The sequence below is a fragment of the Chiloscyllium punctatum genome, chromosome 35 (assembly GCF_047496795.1).
Source record: "Chiloscyllium punctatum isolate Juve2018m chromosome 35, sChiPun1.3, whole genome shotgun sequence".
Classification (NCBI taxonomy): domain Eukaryota; kingdom Metazoa; phylum Chordata; class Chondrichthyes; order Orectolobiformes; family Hemiscylliidae; genus Chiloscyllium; species Chiloscyllium punctatum.
Genome location: NC_092773.1, coordinates 24,026,698 through 24,043,339, shown reverse-complemented (window position 1 = coordinate 24,043,339; position 16,642 = coordinate 24,026,698). Strand labels below are relative to the sequence as shown.

Here is a 16,642-nt window from a genome sequence, read left to right as displayed (position 1 = left end):
CCCTTCAGCCCAAAACATTCTCAACCATCCTCTGAAGAGTATCCTATTCAAATCCATTCCTCTAAATTTACCATTGACTAATGCACCAGGCCAACACATCCTTGGGCATTATGGGCAATTTAGCATGAGAATGCACCTAACCTGCACATCTTTGGGTTGTGAGGGGACTCTGGAGCACCCAGAGGAAAGCCACGCACACACGGACTTGATGTGCGAACTCCACATAGACAGTCGCCCTAGGCTACAATCAAACCCAGGTCCATGGCGCTGAGAGGCAGCAGTGCAAGCACTGAGCCATCCTGCCAACCCAAACCATGCCATCTCATGTCAATTGCAAGTATAATGATTACAACCAAACCATTGTCGAGTGACAGATAAGTCAATTTCTTTGAAGAAAGAATTTGGATCATAACTCTCTTTTCCACACCAACGTTACACACATCTCAACGGATAGAGTTATTGTCAATCATTCATGTCTACGCCCTCTACACTGTCACTAGCATATCTTTGGCTGCCACTATTGCCATTATATCTTGGCAATCTCTCTCATTATTTCTCCAAACAACTTGAACAGTGTCCATGTCAATCATCATTCAGACCCAACACTACTTAGTTGTTCTCATCGTATTCAACACTCTCCATGTCTAACGCTAATATTTTCATCTTAATTGTAAGTCTTCATGTCCAATATCACTCTCCCCCACTATAGAAAGAACGCTGCAACCCATTGGCTCATCTCCACTTTCATCATCATGCTACTTCTGACACTCCAGCATGCCCATATCCACTAGTACGCATTGTTTTATTTGGAGAAATGTGACGATACTGTGCCTTTATCTTGTTCTTCTTGTTGAATAGAGGTTGACAGGTGGAGGGGACAAGTTTATCAATGAAGGATGAGCAAGTTAACAGCTTCGGAGGATTTGAGGTTTTTGTCTGCAGTTATAACAGTGGAAGCAGCCTGGAAGGGTGCAGCCAACTATCACAGACGAGCATATCTAGAGTTTAGTATTTCAGTTTTGAGGTTCAGCAGCGATTGCTGTTGGAATTTCAACAGGTTTGGAAACTGCAGTCTATGTCTCCTGGCTACTTTTCTCTTTGATGTTTTTCCTTCTGGTTTGCTGGACTGACCTGTGGAACAAATCCTGTTTTGAGAATGGGTCTTTTTATGTGATGCTTCTCTATAGGAAGAGATAATTAGTACGAGATATTGTAGGCATTATTGTGCTACGTTTTCCAACAGAGTTAAGTTATTTTAAGTTCTTCCTTTTGGTGTATTTTAACTGTGTTGCTTGAATACATTGTGCTCTGAGTATTGCTGAGTAGTTTGGCTAGTTGAATTGGATTTTGAGAGCAACGATTTACATTTGCCTTTAACATAAGATCAAGATGTCTCCAGGTAATTTGATGGGGCCTGGTATGGTCCGTGAACGTGTCAGACATCAAGTTCAGTCTGAGAGCTGATTCTGAGTGAGGTGGCTTAATGTCAAGTCCTCTCCATGTGTCATAAAATGTGACTTGGACGGGATACCAACCTCTGTGTAGTTATTTTACCACGGATTGGGAGTGATGATGGACAGAGACATTCCTTTTACTTCTACCAATGTGAATCACTTCAAACTTTTCCGCATTAAGCTCCATTTTCCACCTCTCAGCCCAGCTCTGCAGCCTATCTATGTCCCGCTGCAATCCACAACATTCTTTGGCACGAACTCAAACTCTACTTATTTCCATCCGAAAATTTGGTAACCCATCCTCTCTGTCTTCAACCCGGTCGTCTATAAAAATGCAGCAGTGGACTGATAACAGATCCTTGCGTTGTACAACTAGTAACCAAACTCCAGGATGATCATTTCCCGTCAAAGACCACCCTCTGTCTTCTTTCAGCTCGACAATTTTTGTTCAAAATTTCTAAATCACCCTCAATCCCATGGCTTTGTATTTTGTGCAGTAGCCTACAGTGGAGAATATTATCAAATGCCTGACTGAAATTCATATACACAGCAAAAACCGCTTTGCCTGCATCCACATATTTCGTCACTTTCTGAAAGAACTCAATCAGGTTCGTAACGCACAATCGATCCTTCATAAAATCGTGTTGACTATCCCTAATCAACTTATTCCTTTCTTGATGATTATAAATCCTCTCTCTTATAACGTTTTCCAACACTTAACCCACAACTGCAACAAGGCTCACAAGTCTATAATTACCAGGGTTGCCTCCTTTCGCCTTTTTGAACAAGGTTACAACTTTTACAATCCTTCAGTCTTCTAAAATTATTCCTGTAGACAACGAAGACATAAAGATCAAAGACACGTCAATCTCGACCGTGGTTTCCCCGAGAATCCTTGGATAAATTGCAAAGTCAAGTGTATGAATTCTGAGACACTGGCTTGAACACTGAAGGTCATGTTTCGCCTAAGACTGGAACCTATTACACAGAAGTGCATGAATATTGAGCCGCTGTAAGCCATTGAGCCTTGGAGAGTTGCTGCAGTGCAAATTCCAAACGTCAGGTACACTGAACGTTTAATGTTTTAGCTGGGAATCGGTTTTGTGAACCACTTTGTCCTGGATATAATCCACATCAATCGAAGAATGTTCGACCGTTATCAAATTAAATCAAACACTGCCAGCCCCAGACTGACAAGACACACGAGTGCATGATCAAAGTTGGGGCACAAACTTCTGTGCAGCAAGTTGGCTCAGTACTGCACACTGCTTTCTTACAGCCCTTTGGCCGGGAGTTCGATGCCAGCCTCGGGCGAGTCCCTGCACGGCATTTGTGACTAATGTCTTTGACTGCAAGGCTTCCATCAGAAAACTTTGATTTTTTTTTAACACATTGAAAACTGCAATAGGAGTGTACTTAAAGAGAGAAATCAGGAGTGCAATAGGGGACATGAAATAACTTTGCCAAATACAGTTAAAATAATTCAAAGGGTTTTGCACAAACACATTAAGAATGAAAGTGTAACTTTGGATAGAATCGAGCCCCTGAAAATCCAGCAAGGCAGCCTTTGTGTGGAGCTGCCGAAATGGCTGGGGAGGGAGTCTACACGACGAATGTTATGCCTCAATGTTTACTGTGAAGAAGGACATGAAAGATATAGCATTTGGGCAAACAGATGATTACATCTTGCGAGATGGCCGTATTTAAAGGAAGAGGTGCTGGATGTCAGGAAGCGCATGAAGGTTGATACATCCCGAGGATGTGATCATGTGTGCACTGTAACTCTGTTGGGAGCTAAGGAAGTGCTCACTGAGACCCATACTGAGATGGTTGCGTTATTGATAGTCACAGGTGAGGTTGGCTAACGTGGTACCACTACCTAAAAAAGATGGTAAGGACATGCCAGGAAACTATAGACCGGTAAGCCTGACGTCGGTAGTGGGCAGGTTTTTGGAAGGAATCCTGAGAATCAGGACTGACATGTATTTGGAAGAGCAAGGACTGATGAGGGATCATGAATATGACTTTGTGCAAAGGAAATCATCTCTGACGAACTTGACTGAGTTTTTTTTTGAACGAGTAACAAAAAGGATTGATGATGGTAGAGATGTGGACATGATCTAATTTGATGTAAGGCGTTCGACATGGCTCCACATGGGGGACTGGTTATCAAGGTTACATAGCGTAGAATACATGGGGAAATAGCGATTTGGATACAGAATTGGTTCGAAGGTAGAAAGCAGAGTGTGGTTGTAGAGAGTTGCTTTTCAGAAAGAAGGTCTGTGGCCAGTGGAGTGACTCATGGTTCGGTGCTGGGTCCACTACTTTTCCACATTTATATACATGATTTGGATGTGAACATAGGAGGCATTACTAGTAAATGTGCAGATGACACTGAAATTGGAAGTGTAGTGAACTGCAAAGGTTACCTCAGATTATAATAGGGGCTTAATCAGACGAGCCAATGGGCTGAGGAGTGGCAGATGGACTTTACTTTATAAAAATTTGAGGATCCGCATTTTGGAAAGGCAGATCAGTGTAGGAACTATAATCTTCAGCTACATTGATGACTGCATCAGCTCCACCTTATGTTCCCACGAGGGGGTTGATCAGTTCATCAATTTCACTAACACATTCCACCCCGACATGAAGTTCAAATGGATCATTTCTGGCACTTTTCTCCCTTCCTCGACCTCTTCATCTCCATCAATGACGACCGACTCAGCACGGAGATTTTTTTACAAGCCCATTGACTCACACAGCTACTTGGATTACACCTCCTCCCACCCTATCTCCTGTAAAAGTGATCTCCAGTAATTCCCAATTCCGCCATCTCCACTGGATCTGGTCCCACGAGAACCAGTTCCGCCAGAGAACACACCAGATGGCCTCCTCCTTTAAAGACTGGAATTTCACTTCCATATGGTTGAAGATGCCCTCAAATGCATCTTATTCAGGTCCCGCACCTCCACCCTCAAACCCTACCACGCCAACTGAAACAAATTAGAACGCCCGGTCCTCACCTTCCATGCTACCAAACTCTGCATAAATCGCATCATCCGCTGACATTTCCGCCACCTACAAATGGACCCAACGACCAGGGATATATTTCTCTCCGCACCACAATCAGCTTTCCGCAAAGACCTTTTCCACTGTGACTACCTGTTCAGGTCCACGCCCCACAACAAGCCACCCTCCCCTCCTGGCATCTTTCCCTGCCACCGCAGGAGTTGCAAAATCTGCGCCAATACATCCCCGCCCTCACCTCCGTCCAAGGCCCTAAGCCAGCCTTCCACATTCATCATACTTGCACCTGCACGTCCACTAATGTCATTTATTGCACCCATTGCTCCCGATGCAGTCTCTTTGTCCATTGGGGAGACTGGATGCCCTCTCACAGATTGCTTCAGGGAACATCTCCAGGACATCCGTATCAATCAAACCCACCGCCCCGTGGCCGAAAATTTCAACATTCCCTCCCACTCTTCCGAGGACATGCAGGTTGTGAACCTTCACCACCGCCACTCCCTCACCAACTGACACTTGGAGGAAGAACGCCTCATCTTCCACCTCAGAACCCTTCAAACCCAGGTCATCAATCATTTTCCCTCTCTCCACCTACCCCAGTTCCAAACTTCTAGCTCAGCATCATAGTCATGACCTGTCCCACCTGTCAAACTTGCTTCCCATCTCGGAGATCTACCCTCCTCTCCGACCTTTACCCCTTCCTCAATCGACCTATTGCACTGTGATCTCGCCCTCCCATTTATCTCTCCACCCCTGAGGTTTCCAGCCTCATTCCTGATGATGGGTTCCTGCCCGTCACGTCAATTTTCCTGATCTTCAGATGCTGACTGCCCAGCTGTGCTTTTCCAGTACAACTTTAATCTTGACTTTAATCTCAGGCATCTGCAGTCCTCACTTTTGCCTACTTAATGATAAGGTCCGAGGGAATGTTGCTGAACAAAGAGATGTTGGTTTGAATGTGCATACCTACTTGAAAGTAGAGTCGCAGCTAGATCAGAGAGTGATGAAGGCATTTGGTATGTATTCATTTATTAGTCAAGAGTATTGAGTGCACAATTTGGGGTCATGTTGCGGCTGTCTAAGGCGTTGGTTAGGCCACGTTTGGAACGTTGTGTCCAACTGTGGTCTCCTTCCTATTGGAAGTATGTTGTGAAACGTGAAAAGGTTCAGAAAAGATTTACAAGCATGTTTCAAGAGTTGCATGATTTGAGGTATCGGGAGAGGCTGTATAGGCTAGGGCTGTTTCTCCTGGAGCTTCGGAGGCTCATTTTATACATGGCCAAATAGACATTTACAGAATCATGAGGGGCATGGGTAAGGGAAATAAACATGGTATTTTCCCTGGACTGGGCGAGTCCAGAACTAGAGGGCATAGATTTAGTTTGAGAGCAGAAAGATATAAAAGGGACTGAAGGGACAACTTTTTCATGTAGTGTGCTCCATGTATGAAATAATCTGCCAGCAGAAATGGTGGACGCTGGTAGAATTGCAATAATTAAAAGGCATCGGGATGGGTACATGAATAGGATGGCTTTCGAGAGATATTGGCCAAGTGCTGGCAAATGGAAACAGATTAGTTTGGGTTGGACCACTCGAACTGAAGGGCTTGATTCCTTACAGTACATCTCTGTGTCTCTTTGTTTTTCTGTGCTGTTTCGATGAATTGGCCATGCTAAACTTTTCTTCGGGTTCAGAGATATGCTTTCATGCATTAGTCTAAGGAAATATAGTTTTAGGGTGATGGGCAATGGGTCGGTATGGGGTGATGTTCGAAGGGTGGGTGTGGACCTGTTTGGGATAAATCACCTGGTCCTCATGTGGAGGGATGCTTTGGTTATACTTTTAAAAATACAAATTCACAGTGTCTAATCTCAGTACAGCGTTGCCTAAATCAAGTTGAGTTTCTTTGATTTATGTTATGGTGAAAATTTAATTGTAACAATAAGAAACATTTCAGTAGACAGCAACGATTATATCATGATACATTTCCATTCAATGCTCAATTTATGGAATGGCAATAGTTGAACACAACAAGTAATCTAAGCATTGGCATAATCTCTCGCTACAGTAATGGATACAGCGTGATATTTAACATCTCAGATAATGCTCAAGAAAGCTGATATTATTCCAAGCAAAAATCATAACTTCATTGTTTGCTTTCCTCACAGCGAACGTAGTAACAGTTGTGATTCTGTCCCAGAAAAAGTGTGGTCTCTCCAATTGTGTCACTCGCTACCTGATGACCATGGCAATGGCAGATCTCCTCGTTATTATTGTTGACCTCATGTTGCAACACGTTCCATTTGTCGATATGGACGAGCATAATTTCTTAGAAGGCAGTCCTGTGTGTAATATCCACGCTGTCCTGCTTTATGCAATCATTGACTGTTCTGTCTGGTTCACCGTCGCTTTCACCTTTGATCGTTTTGTGGCCATTTGTTGCCCAATTCTTAAAATTAAATATTGCAATGTAAAAACAACGGCTGTGGTTCTGGGAATAGTGATTGGATTGAGCGGTTTGAAGAATATTTTCTGGTATTTTATGTTCGAAGGACAGTGTCAAACCAGGAACAGACCATAGTTTTGTTTCATTAAAAGAGAAGTCAAGTTTTCACTGGCATGGGGAACAATTGAGTTGTTTCGTTACATACTAACCCCGGGAGTTGCCTTTATTCTTATTCTGCTTTTCAAATTTATAACGGTCAGATACATTGTAGTGACCAGCAAAGTCCGCAAGAGATTACACCATCAAAACAATAGGAAGAGCGCCAGAGGCCAAAAGCTGAAGGGTCGAAGGAATTCCATCATTTTATTGTTTCCTATCTCAGGCAATATTCTACTGTTATGGTCAGTATCAATGGTATTTTCCATAAATTGGAGAATGGTAAGTTTGGGATATCAATTTCTAGATCTCCCCCTTTGCATAATGGAACTGGGCTACATGCTCCAGGTGCTCAGTTGCTGCACAAACACTGTCATTTATGTCATGACACATCCTAACTGTTAATGAAAGCCAAAGCACAACACGCCTTCTTAACAACCCTATTAACGTGGGTGGCAATTTTAAAGGTTATATCTCTGAGGATCCAAAACTTCCGCTGTTCCACCACATTGCCAAGAATCTCCTATCCTGTGTTCAGCATTCAAATTTGACATTCCAAAATGAATCTTTTCACCAATATATCCACGTTGAACTCCATATACCACTTCTCAGCCAGGCTCTGCATCCTGTCAATGTCTCCTTCGAGCCTCCAATAGCCCCCAGCACAATCCACAACACCGCTGACATTTTTATCATCGGCAAACTTACTTCCCAGCCTTCCACTTCTTCATCCAAGCTATTTATAAAACTTACCAAAGCAAGAGGCCCAAGAACACATGCCTTCCAGCCAACACTGGTAACAGACCGATAGGCAGAATACTATCTATCCATTACCCCTCGCTGTCTCCTTTTGGCCTTCCAAGTCTGTGTCCAGACAGCCAGATTTCCCCATGCCCCATACCTCCTAACTTTCTGAATCAATCTACAATGGCGAAATTTATCAAATGTCATACTGAAATCCATATGAACCACATCCACTGTTCTTCCTTCGTCAAAAAATTTGACTCAATAAATTCTGGAAGAATTCATTAGTCTTGTGAGGCCTGACCCGCCCTTCCGAAAGTCATATTCACTGTTTTTAATGAAGCTATGCCAAGCCAAATTGAGATAGATTTTCTTGACTGTTTTGTGGTGTTGTGTGATTTTCAACTTTGTATACCCAAGTCCAATAAAGGCCCCTCTTCATCATGAAAGAGCAGAATGTTCCACCCGGTGCTGAGTCTGTATTGAGAGTGTCTGATGCCAGCAGTGTCAGGAGTTCTTGCGATTTTGCATTTAGATTTTTCGTTTTAAAGGAGGGAAGGGATGTTTTTCAAACCAGACCCCTGTGGCGAATATAGGAATTGGTGCCGTTTCCATTGCCAATTACGTTTATATAAGAGAATTTAAATTGAAACAGGGGAACATTTGTTACGTGGATAAGATAAGCCACCAGAGGAAGTGGTGAAAGCTGGTAAAATAATGACACTGAAAAGAAATGTGGATTGCTACATTGCTACGAAGGATTTAGACTGATATGGTCCAAGTGCTTGTAAATGGGACTAGATAAACGTAGGAGATCTGGTTGGCATGGACGAGTTGGACCAAATGGTCTGCTTCCATACTGCATATCTGTGTAACTCAATAACTCTGAGTGCTTTCCATTACCTTGCTCACCACAATATTAAGACTAACGTTCTATAATTACCAGGGATTTCTCATTCCCTTTTTGTGAACAGAGAAACAGCATTCACCTCCTTCATACCATTCAGTAATACTCCCGTAGAGAGTGAGGGTGCAAAGATCATCGCTAGTGGTGCAACAATCCCATTACTCACTTCACGTAATTAGCTTGGAAACATGTCGTCCGGCCCTGGGGACTCACCGATCCAAATGCTATCCCGAATTTTCAGCACATCCACTTTCTTCATATCAAACTGTTCAAAACTATTAACCTGTTCCACAGATTTCTCACTATCAAGAAACTACGTCTGTATAGTGACTACAGATGCGAAAAAAGTGTCATTTAGGGCCTCTCCTACCTCGTCAGACTCCAGACACAAGTTATCTCCACGACCTACGATTGACCCTGCTCTCTCTCTGTATTTCTATGTACGCTTCAGGCTAGTGTCGAAAACCTTTGAGTTTTTCATCCTCCTCGCCAAGATTTTTCTGTGTCCCCTCCTAGCTCAACGCAGTTCATTTTTGAGTTATTTCCTAAATAACCTGCAATTCTCTAAAACTGTGCCAGATCTTTGATTTCTGAAGGTTGGTCACAGCTCCTTGCGTTACCATTCCTTGCCGGTATCAGTGGGACAAAATTTTCCAACTCTCGCAACAAGTCCTTCTCAAACAGCCTCCACATTTCTGTTGTGCATTTTCGTTGCAACAATTGTTCCCAATATTTCTCCACAGCTCCTGTCTCGTAGCAGTGCAATTGTCCATCCCCAATTACATACCTTCTCATACAATATTTTCTTATCCCTCTCCATGGCTGTGTTAAAGGGAAGGCAATTGTGGCCACTGTCTCCGAAATGCTCTCCCACCAACGGATCTGACACCTGGCCTGATTCATTGTCTTGCACCAAATCCAATATGGTCTACCCACTAGTCAGCCAATCTACGTATTGTGTCAGGAGTCATTCTTGGACACATCTCACAAAATCGGCTCCAATAAGACCATCTGCATTAAGGAGGTTTGAATCAATATTGGGGAGGATGAATTTTTCTATAACAGCAACGGAGTGGATGTGCTATCGACAACAGCCAATCATTTGACCAATCCTTTCCAGTTACTGACTTCCACCCATAGTGACTCAGCAGACAACTGCGAGTTAATTAACAAATCTACTCCACAACCTCATTTACCCTATCCGTGTTTGCTTTTTAAACTACGTCTAAACCCTGGAATCCCCAGAAGCCATGCCTACCCTTGAGAAATCCATGCCTTTGTTTCAGCCACAACATCGTGCTCCAAGTGCCGGTCCATGTTCTAGGTTCATCACTCCTATTCAAAGCGCACGTTGCATTGAAACAGTCACACATTAACCCATCCATCTGCAATATCAACTGAGTGTCCTTCCTGACAGACTCTTTGTATTCTATTTCTGTTCAACAACAACTCTCTCTTCTGATCTGTAGCTCTGGTTTGCATCCACCTGCCAAACTAAGTTAAAAACGACCGAACTGGTTTAGATATTATCCTGTCCAGGACATTAGTGCCAGTCCAGGTGCAACTCGTCCTTCATGCACAGATCCTCCCTTCCCCAGCAGCAACCCAATGAAGGCTTTGATTAAAACAAATAGACTTGATTTGCTGGAACTTGTTTCCATGGGATGTAGGAGGTTGAAAAATAAGTATCTTTTCACTTGGTTGGGGATCTTCAAAACTAGGTGGCATAAGTTTAAGGTGTGAGGAGAAAGCTATGTAAAACAAAGGAGGGGTAATGTTTTTACACAGAGAATATTCTTCTGGGGAAAAATGTATGCACGTTCCTGACGTTTAAAAGTCATTTCTGTGAGAAGACCGGTCGGAAAGATTGAAAAGGAAAGCGTCAAATGCAATCACGTGTGATTAAGTTTGTTTGGCAACGGGGAGAGTATGAAGTGGTTGGACTGAATGGTGGGCTTCCGTTCAGTATGATTCTATTCAATAATCAAGTAAGCTTTGTTGTTTTCTTGACATTGTCCCATAAGTGTCTTTGTTTGACTGAATGTCGTTTCTCTGTGAAGGGATGATAAATAAAACATTCAGTTTTAAAGCAGAGATAGTAATCAACTGACCATTTTGAATTTCTCGTCAAGTGAAGGCTTTGTGTACTTATTAAGTTGTTTTATCTTTTGTTTGAGACACAATATCGGAGTCTGTAATTTATTATGTGCAAAGTCTGCGATAGTTTATTTTTAAAATGTGGTTAGTAATTATTGAAATCGCTTTTGGTGATCTTCGATGGGCTTATATGACAGAACAAGGAACAAGTCAGACCAGACAGAATCACTGTACAATCGTTGGCCCAAATGAGATTCATTGCTGAAAATATCCATCAGCCCTTCGGCCCTGGAGGTTGTGCCAACTTGGGAAACCAATCTGAGCGCCAAATCCCGACCACACAGAGCACTCTTCCAACTCAAATACTCATCTCAAGCTACTTTGAAGTTTTGAATCCCTGCGATACTATTAAGGATATTATTTAAGGACTATCCTCGCCGAAGAGGGTGAGGAGCTGGATTCTTTGGAATTCAGCAGAATGTGAGGTTATAGGATATATCAGCCAAGGTGGGAGGAACAGGTAAAAAGGAACAGAAAGTTTTCTTTCCCCTCTTGGATGACTCTAGGGCCACATTGAAATAGTCTGAGAACAAGGAGGCACACATTCAGAAGCAATTGAATTTCTCAAAGCAAAATATATCAATTGAATTCTTCACTGTAGAGAGTTTTCAAAATTGGCCAAACAACAATATTCAAGGATGTGCAGTATAGACGTTTATTCGGGAATGCAATCAAGGATTATGGGGAAAAGGGAATTAAGGGGAGATGTGATGAGCAAGTCAGCCACAATCCAATGAATGGCAGATCGTTGTCGATGACCGAAATAGACGACTGTGGCTCTTACATCTTCTGGTCTAATTGAGAGAATTGGAACACTCTTCCATAAACGGTGGTTGTTACGAAGAATTTGAATACTTGTTCAGGAACATATACAGAGAATCCTGCACAACAAGATAGTTTTGGATTACCAAGGTGGACGGAAATACAGCTTTGAGATTTCAGTCAGGTCAGTCGTGAGTTTATTGAAATATAGGGCAAACTCGAGAGGCTGAACGCTCTCTTCCTGCACACGGATGGAATGGTTTATCCAATCAAAGAGAGGCAGCGCCAGAATGGAAGGGCCAGGTATGTAGTGAACGTCAGCACAGACACCTCACCATGGCCATTCCAAATATTTCAAGAAAAACTTCTAATTGTCCTAACAGTCACACAGTGAATGTATCGCTTTACCTAGTCCCTCTCTGAAGAACGAATGTGGTAACGTTCCAGAAAGTATGCAATACACATTTAAGCCGATGAAAACATGGAGTGAAACGCTACAGCATACACCTTCCCGACGCCCCACCGTTGTATTGGTCCTGCCAAATTATACTATGACGCCGACATTATGACGCCTACACTATGAAGTCTCATGCCTTCCAATTGAAAGTTATGCCTCTTTCTTACGAGCGCTTATGAAATCAGCTGTTTTTCGATTCAACTTGCCCATGGTCATGATAAGCTTGGCGATCTTTACTGGGTTTCCTTCCCAACAATTTCTGTGCTCTAAGATATTATCCACACTTACGTTTTCACTTTATGTTACCGGAATTCACCATCCCAGGTAACACGCTGATCCACATCTACAGATTTAGAGATTACATTACAGTGTGGAAACAGGCCCTTCGGTCCAAAAAGTCCACACCGACCCGCTGAAGCGCAACCCACCCTTACCCCTACACCTAACACTACGGGCAATTTAGCATGGCCAATTCACTTGACCTGCACATCTTTGGATTGTGGGAGGAAACCGGAGCACCCCGAGGAAACCCACGCCGACACGGGGGGAACGTGCAAACGCCACACAGGCAGTCGCCTGAGGCAGGAATTGAACCCAGGTCTCTGGCGCTGTGAGGCAGCAGTGCTAACCACTGTGCCACCGTGCCGCCCAGCGTACAGTCACATAATTCCTTTGTTACGATGACCAGAACTGCACACAGTATTCCAGCTGTGGCCGCAGGGCGGTTTTTCCCGATTCAGCCCCTTACTCGTGAAATCCGGTCGACCATCTACAAGGCATACGTAAGAAGTGTGATCCAATACTCATCACTCAGCTGGATGATACAGCTTCGTCAAAACTCAAAAAGCTTGACACTATTCAGAAGAAAGAAACCCACTTAACTGGCATCACACACACAGACATTCCCCTCTCTACAGGTGATTCTTAGCCACAACAGCGCATACCATTCTGTTCAGAAATTCATCAAAATGACATTGAACGCAATTTGCAAGCCTATGGCTTCCAACATCGAGTAAGATAAGTGAAATGGGTGCAAATAAAGTACCTCTGTAAGTGATCCTCCAACCCATTGTTCACATAATCGTGGGTAATATTGACCTTCGTGTACATTGTTGAAACTGCACCCATTCAGGCAAGTGGGGATGATTGTACCAAACTTGTGACTTGTCAGTGTGGAACGATGTTGAGGAATCAGGGGGTATGCAATTATCTCAGCGGCTGAACTGTTCTTGGAGCGAGTGTCCTTGTCAGAATAGACAACTTCAGTTTCCATTCAATGTTATTCCTCACTCTGTTCATTTTGGAGAGAGGGTATTCATGAATAACCAGGCAAGCATCATTACTGGATTGCTTCTAAAACAGCTGTACAGGCAGAAATTACATGCAGAATGTCTCGTGTTTGCAAAGGTATGATCAGTGTCTTGGATGGAAATGTGCATCAAAGCACTAGAATAAATCAGAACCTTTTAGAGATTCAGAGGTATTACAAATCACGTTTGTCCAATGCTGGGAAATACTCTCGAGAAATGTTTGAGACATTTACACTTCCAGTTTTTTTTTCTCTCTGAAGCCAGGGAATTTATTCCGATGGACACTCGATGGAAGACGGAGGTTTGAGCAAATTGGCAATACGTAATTACACATGTAATGGAGAACTACCGTGCTCACAGAACATGAGGTAAGTGTGAATTAAAGCTACTGAGAGCGCGGTGAACGCAACTTCAATGGGGTAGAAATGATCAAGAAACAGAAAGAGAAGTGAGTGGTGTAACTTTGGAGAGATAAGGAGTTGTGAGACTTACTGATCCGATGTGTCACAAATATGATGATAATGGAAATAGCGAATTCTGTGTTGCTCATTTTTATTTGTGAAATATTCAGCTGCCTTTTTGGAAACTAAAGAGCGCGGTAAACCTGTCCTCTAAAACGCAGGCCTGAGTTTGGTCCTTGAAATTCAGTCGTTGACTGGCCATTGAGGGAAGGTCATCAAGACGAGGTTTCAAAACGGAACGGGGAGTATTTGAAAAGCCATTTGCATTAGAAATTGACACAGTTTCCAATTCAGTTGAATTATTTCATGTGATCAGTGTTGGCCATTCATGAGGGAGTCTGTAATTTTTCCAATTCAGTCCACACGCTAACTATTTTTCAGTGTCAGAGAATTAGTTCAGCTGTCGTCATCTGTTTGTTCTCACTTTTCAAGAAAGAAAAAAACATCAATTTGGAATATCCCCGTGGAGATACCGATGAGCATAAAATTAAGATCCTGCTGATCGTTCACAATAGATTCAAACTGAGAGGGATTGCCTGCAGAAGTTAGTGACACATTACTGCCCACTGAAAATGCGCGATCTGGTTCGAACAGTGAGAAAAATATTCTACCTAGTGCTCGGCGTCATTGGCTTTCCCGGTGAGTGAAGATAATCACTGAGTTTGATCAAATCCCTGCCTGATCTAGATTCTGCGGTTACCCAGTGAGCGAGAATGTTACTTCAACAGCACATCAGCTCAAATATTCCGGACATTCTTCAGCAGTTTCATTCTGCTGCTGTCACTGTTTCAATCTCTCCTCACGATGTTATTGCAACAGTGATGGACTATTCCATGAGTAGAACAAAGTCTCTGACGAATATTATGTGAAGGACTATAATCACTTGTACAGTGATTGAATAGAACGAAATTGGGATATTATGCTTCAATCGTTATTGTTCAGAAACTCGTTTTAAACAGAAATTTATTTTTAAAAAAAGATGTATTTCCAAGAAAACTCATGGACTGAAGAAAAGCAACATGCAATTCCACTGAACATATTATAACTGAGGCAATGGCTGTCTGAACACATGAACACTCCTTGCCAGTTCTGGCTTGCTCAGGAAGAATGTTCACCCTCTCTTAACAGTTTCTTTCTTTAATGCTCATTCCCCACAACATCAATAGTTCGACAGCCTCGGAGCAAATGGCACCTGCCTTTGAGTTGCATCTAGAATGTATTTGATACCGTCTGCTACTGCTGAAAGTAGAATTGCAAATTCTTTCGAAGGAAGAAGCTGGGGTTTCAGGAACATTTCTCTTTTTATCAAGCATGTTGCAAGTTCGGTCTTTGGCATTGCTTGGACTGAAATTGGTCTGAAAGAATCAGGTAGTTTATAATCTGCCTATGCATTTGTTCCACATATAAAATCTTACTGGCCCATTTTCTTCTTCTAAAAGCCCTGCTTCATGCTCACGGCCCATATGTATAAAAATGTAGGTGTGAGTTTCACTGCTGTGTCAATTCAAATTATTGATCCTCTTACCAAATACTTTGACTTGCTTGTGTTGATGAAATCCATCCTTTACCACTTAGTTTCCATGATGGAGAATGTTCGTCTGTACTGATCATTTTTGTTTTCCCTTTTCTCTCTCTTACAGTCAATTTAGCGACGGTTGGAATCCTATTTCGGTGTAAGTGTGGTCTCTCATCCTGCAGCACGCGTTATCTGCTGGCCATGGCGGTGGTGGATCTATTGGTCGTTATCATTGAGATCATACTCAAAAGAATCAAACATGATTTTTTCCCACCATCATTCTTGGACATTACCCCTGTGTGTTCTGTTCACGCTGTTCTGCGCCGTCTACTCATCGACTGTTCTGTCTGGTTCACCATCGCTTTCACCTTTGATCGATATATCACCATTTGTTGTGAGAAACTGAAAATTAAATACTGCACTCAAAAAACTGCAACTGTCGTTCTCACAACAATCGGCTGTCTGTTTTTTCTAAAAAATATTCCTGTCTACTTCAGGTTTGTACCATATAAGATCATTGGCAATGTACCATGGTACTGTGAGAATTCAGATGCATACTATTATGACCCTGTGTGGAGAGGATTTAACAACTTTGAGAAGATTCTAACACCAATATTCCCTTTCTTTTTAATTCTGTTCCTCAACGCTCTGACAGTCAAACACATTTTAGTGGCCAGTCGAGTCCGGAAAGGTCTGAAGGGTCAGAGTAATAGAGAAAATTCTAGTGACCCAGAGATGGAGAGTAGAAGGCAGTGTATAATTTTACTTTTCGTCATTTCTGGAAACTTCATAATTTTGTGGCTGTTATATATTTTAAATTATTTCGGTATTGATGATCCTTTAGATAGGGATGGGGAATATGCATTTAAAAGAGTTGCATACATGCTGCGAAATTTGAATTGCTGTACGAACGCCATTGTCTATGTGGCATCTCTGTCCAAGTTCAGAGAGAAGCTCAGGAACCCACTGGAAGCTATTTTTGCTTGAAATATTCAATCAACCAACAATCAAAGCAACTGACTGAGCAGCACTTAGTGTGTTCGATTCAGAAGAAGAAAATATCCGGGACATTTCTGAGCGATTTTGTCAACTAGGGACAATCTGAGGAATACTGAGAGCTGTTGTCAGATGCCAAATAGAAAGGGGCCAAGCAGGGTAGATGGCTCTGGTATGACCCGAAGTGAATGAATAGAAGTAAGCAGTCACTTTAAAGAGTTTCATAACAACAGAAGAGGAGGAAACATA

The 16,642-nt window shown here is 42.5% G+C and overlaps 1 protein-coding gene across 1 annotated transcript; it reads left to right on the top strand.

Annotated features, from left to right (window-relative positions):
- The first annotated feature begins 12,790 nt into the window (after positions 1–12,790).
- LOC140459568 (probable G-protein coupled receptor 139) lies at positions 12,791–16,384 on the top strand. The gene is made up of 3 exons (XM_072553814.1): positions 12,791–12,892; positions 14,397–14,520; positions 15,522–16,384. Exons 1-3 carry the CDS (start codon positions 12,791–12,793, stop codon positions 16,382–16,384), a joined length of 1,089 nt encoding a protein of 362 aa, XP_072409915.1.
- Positions 16,385–16,642: the final 258 nt, after the last annotated feature.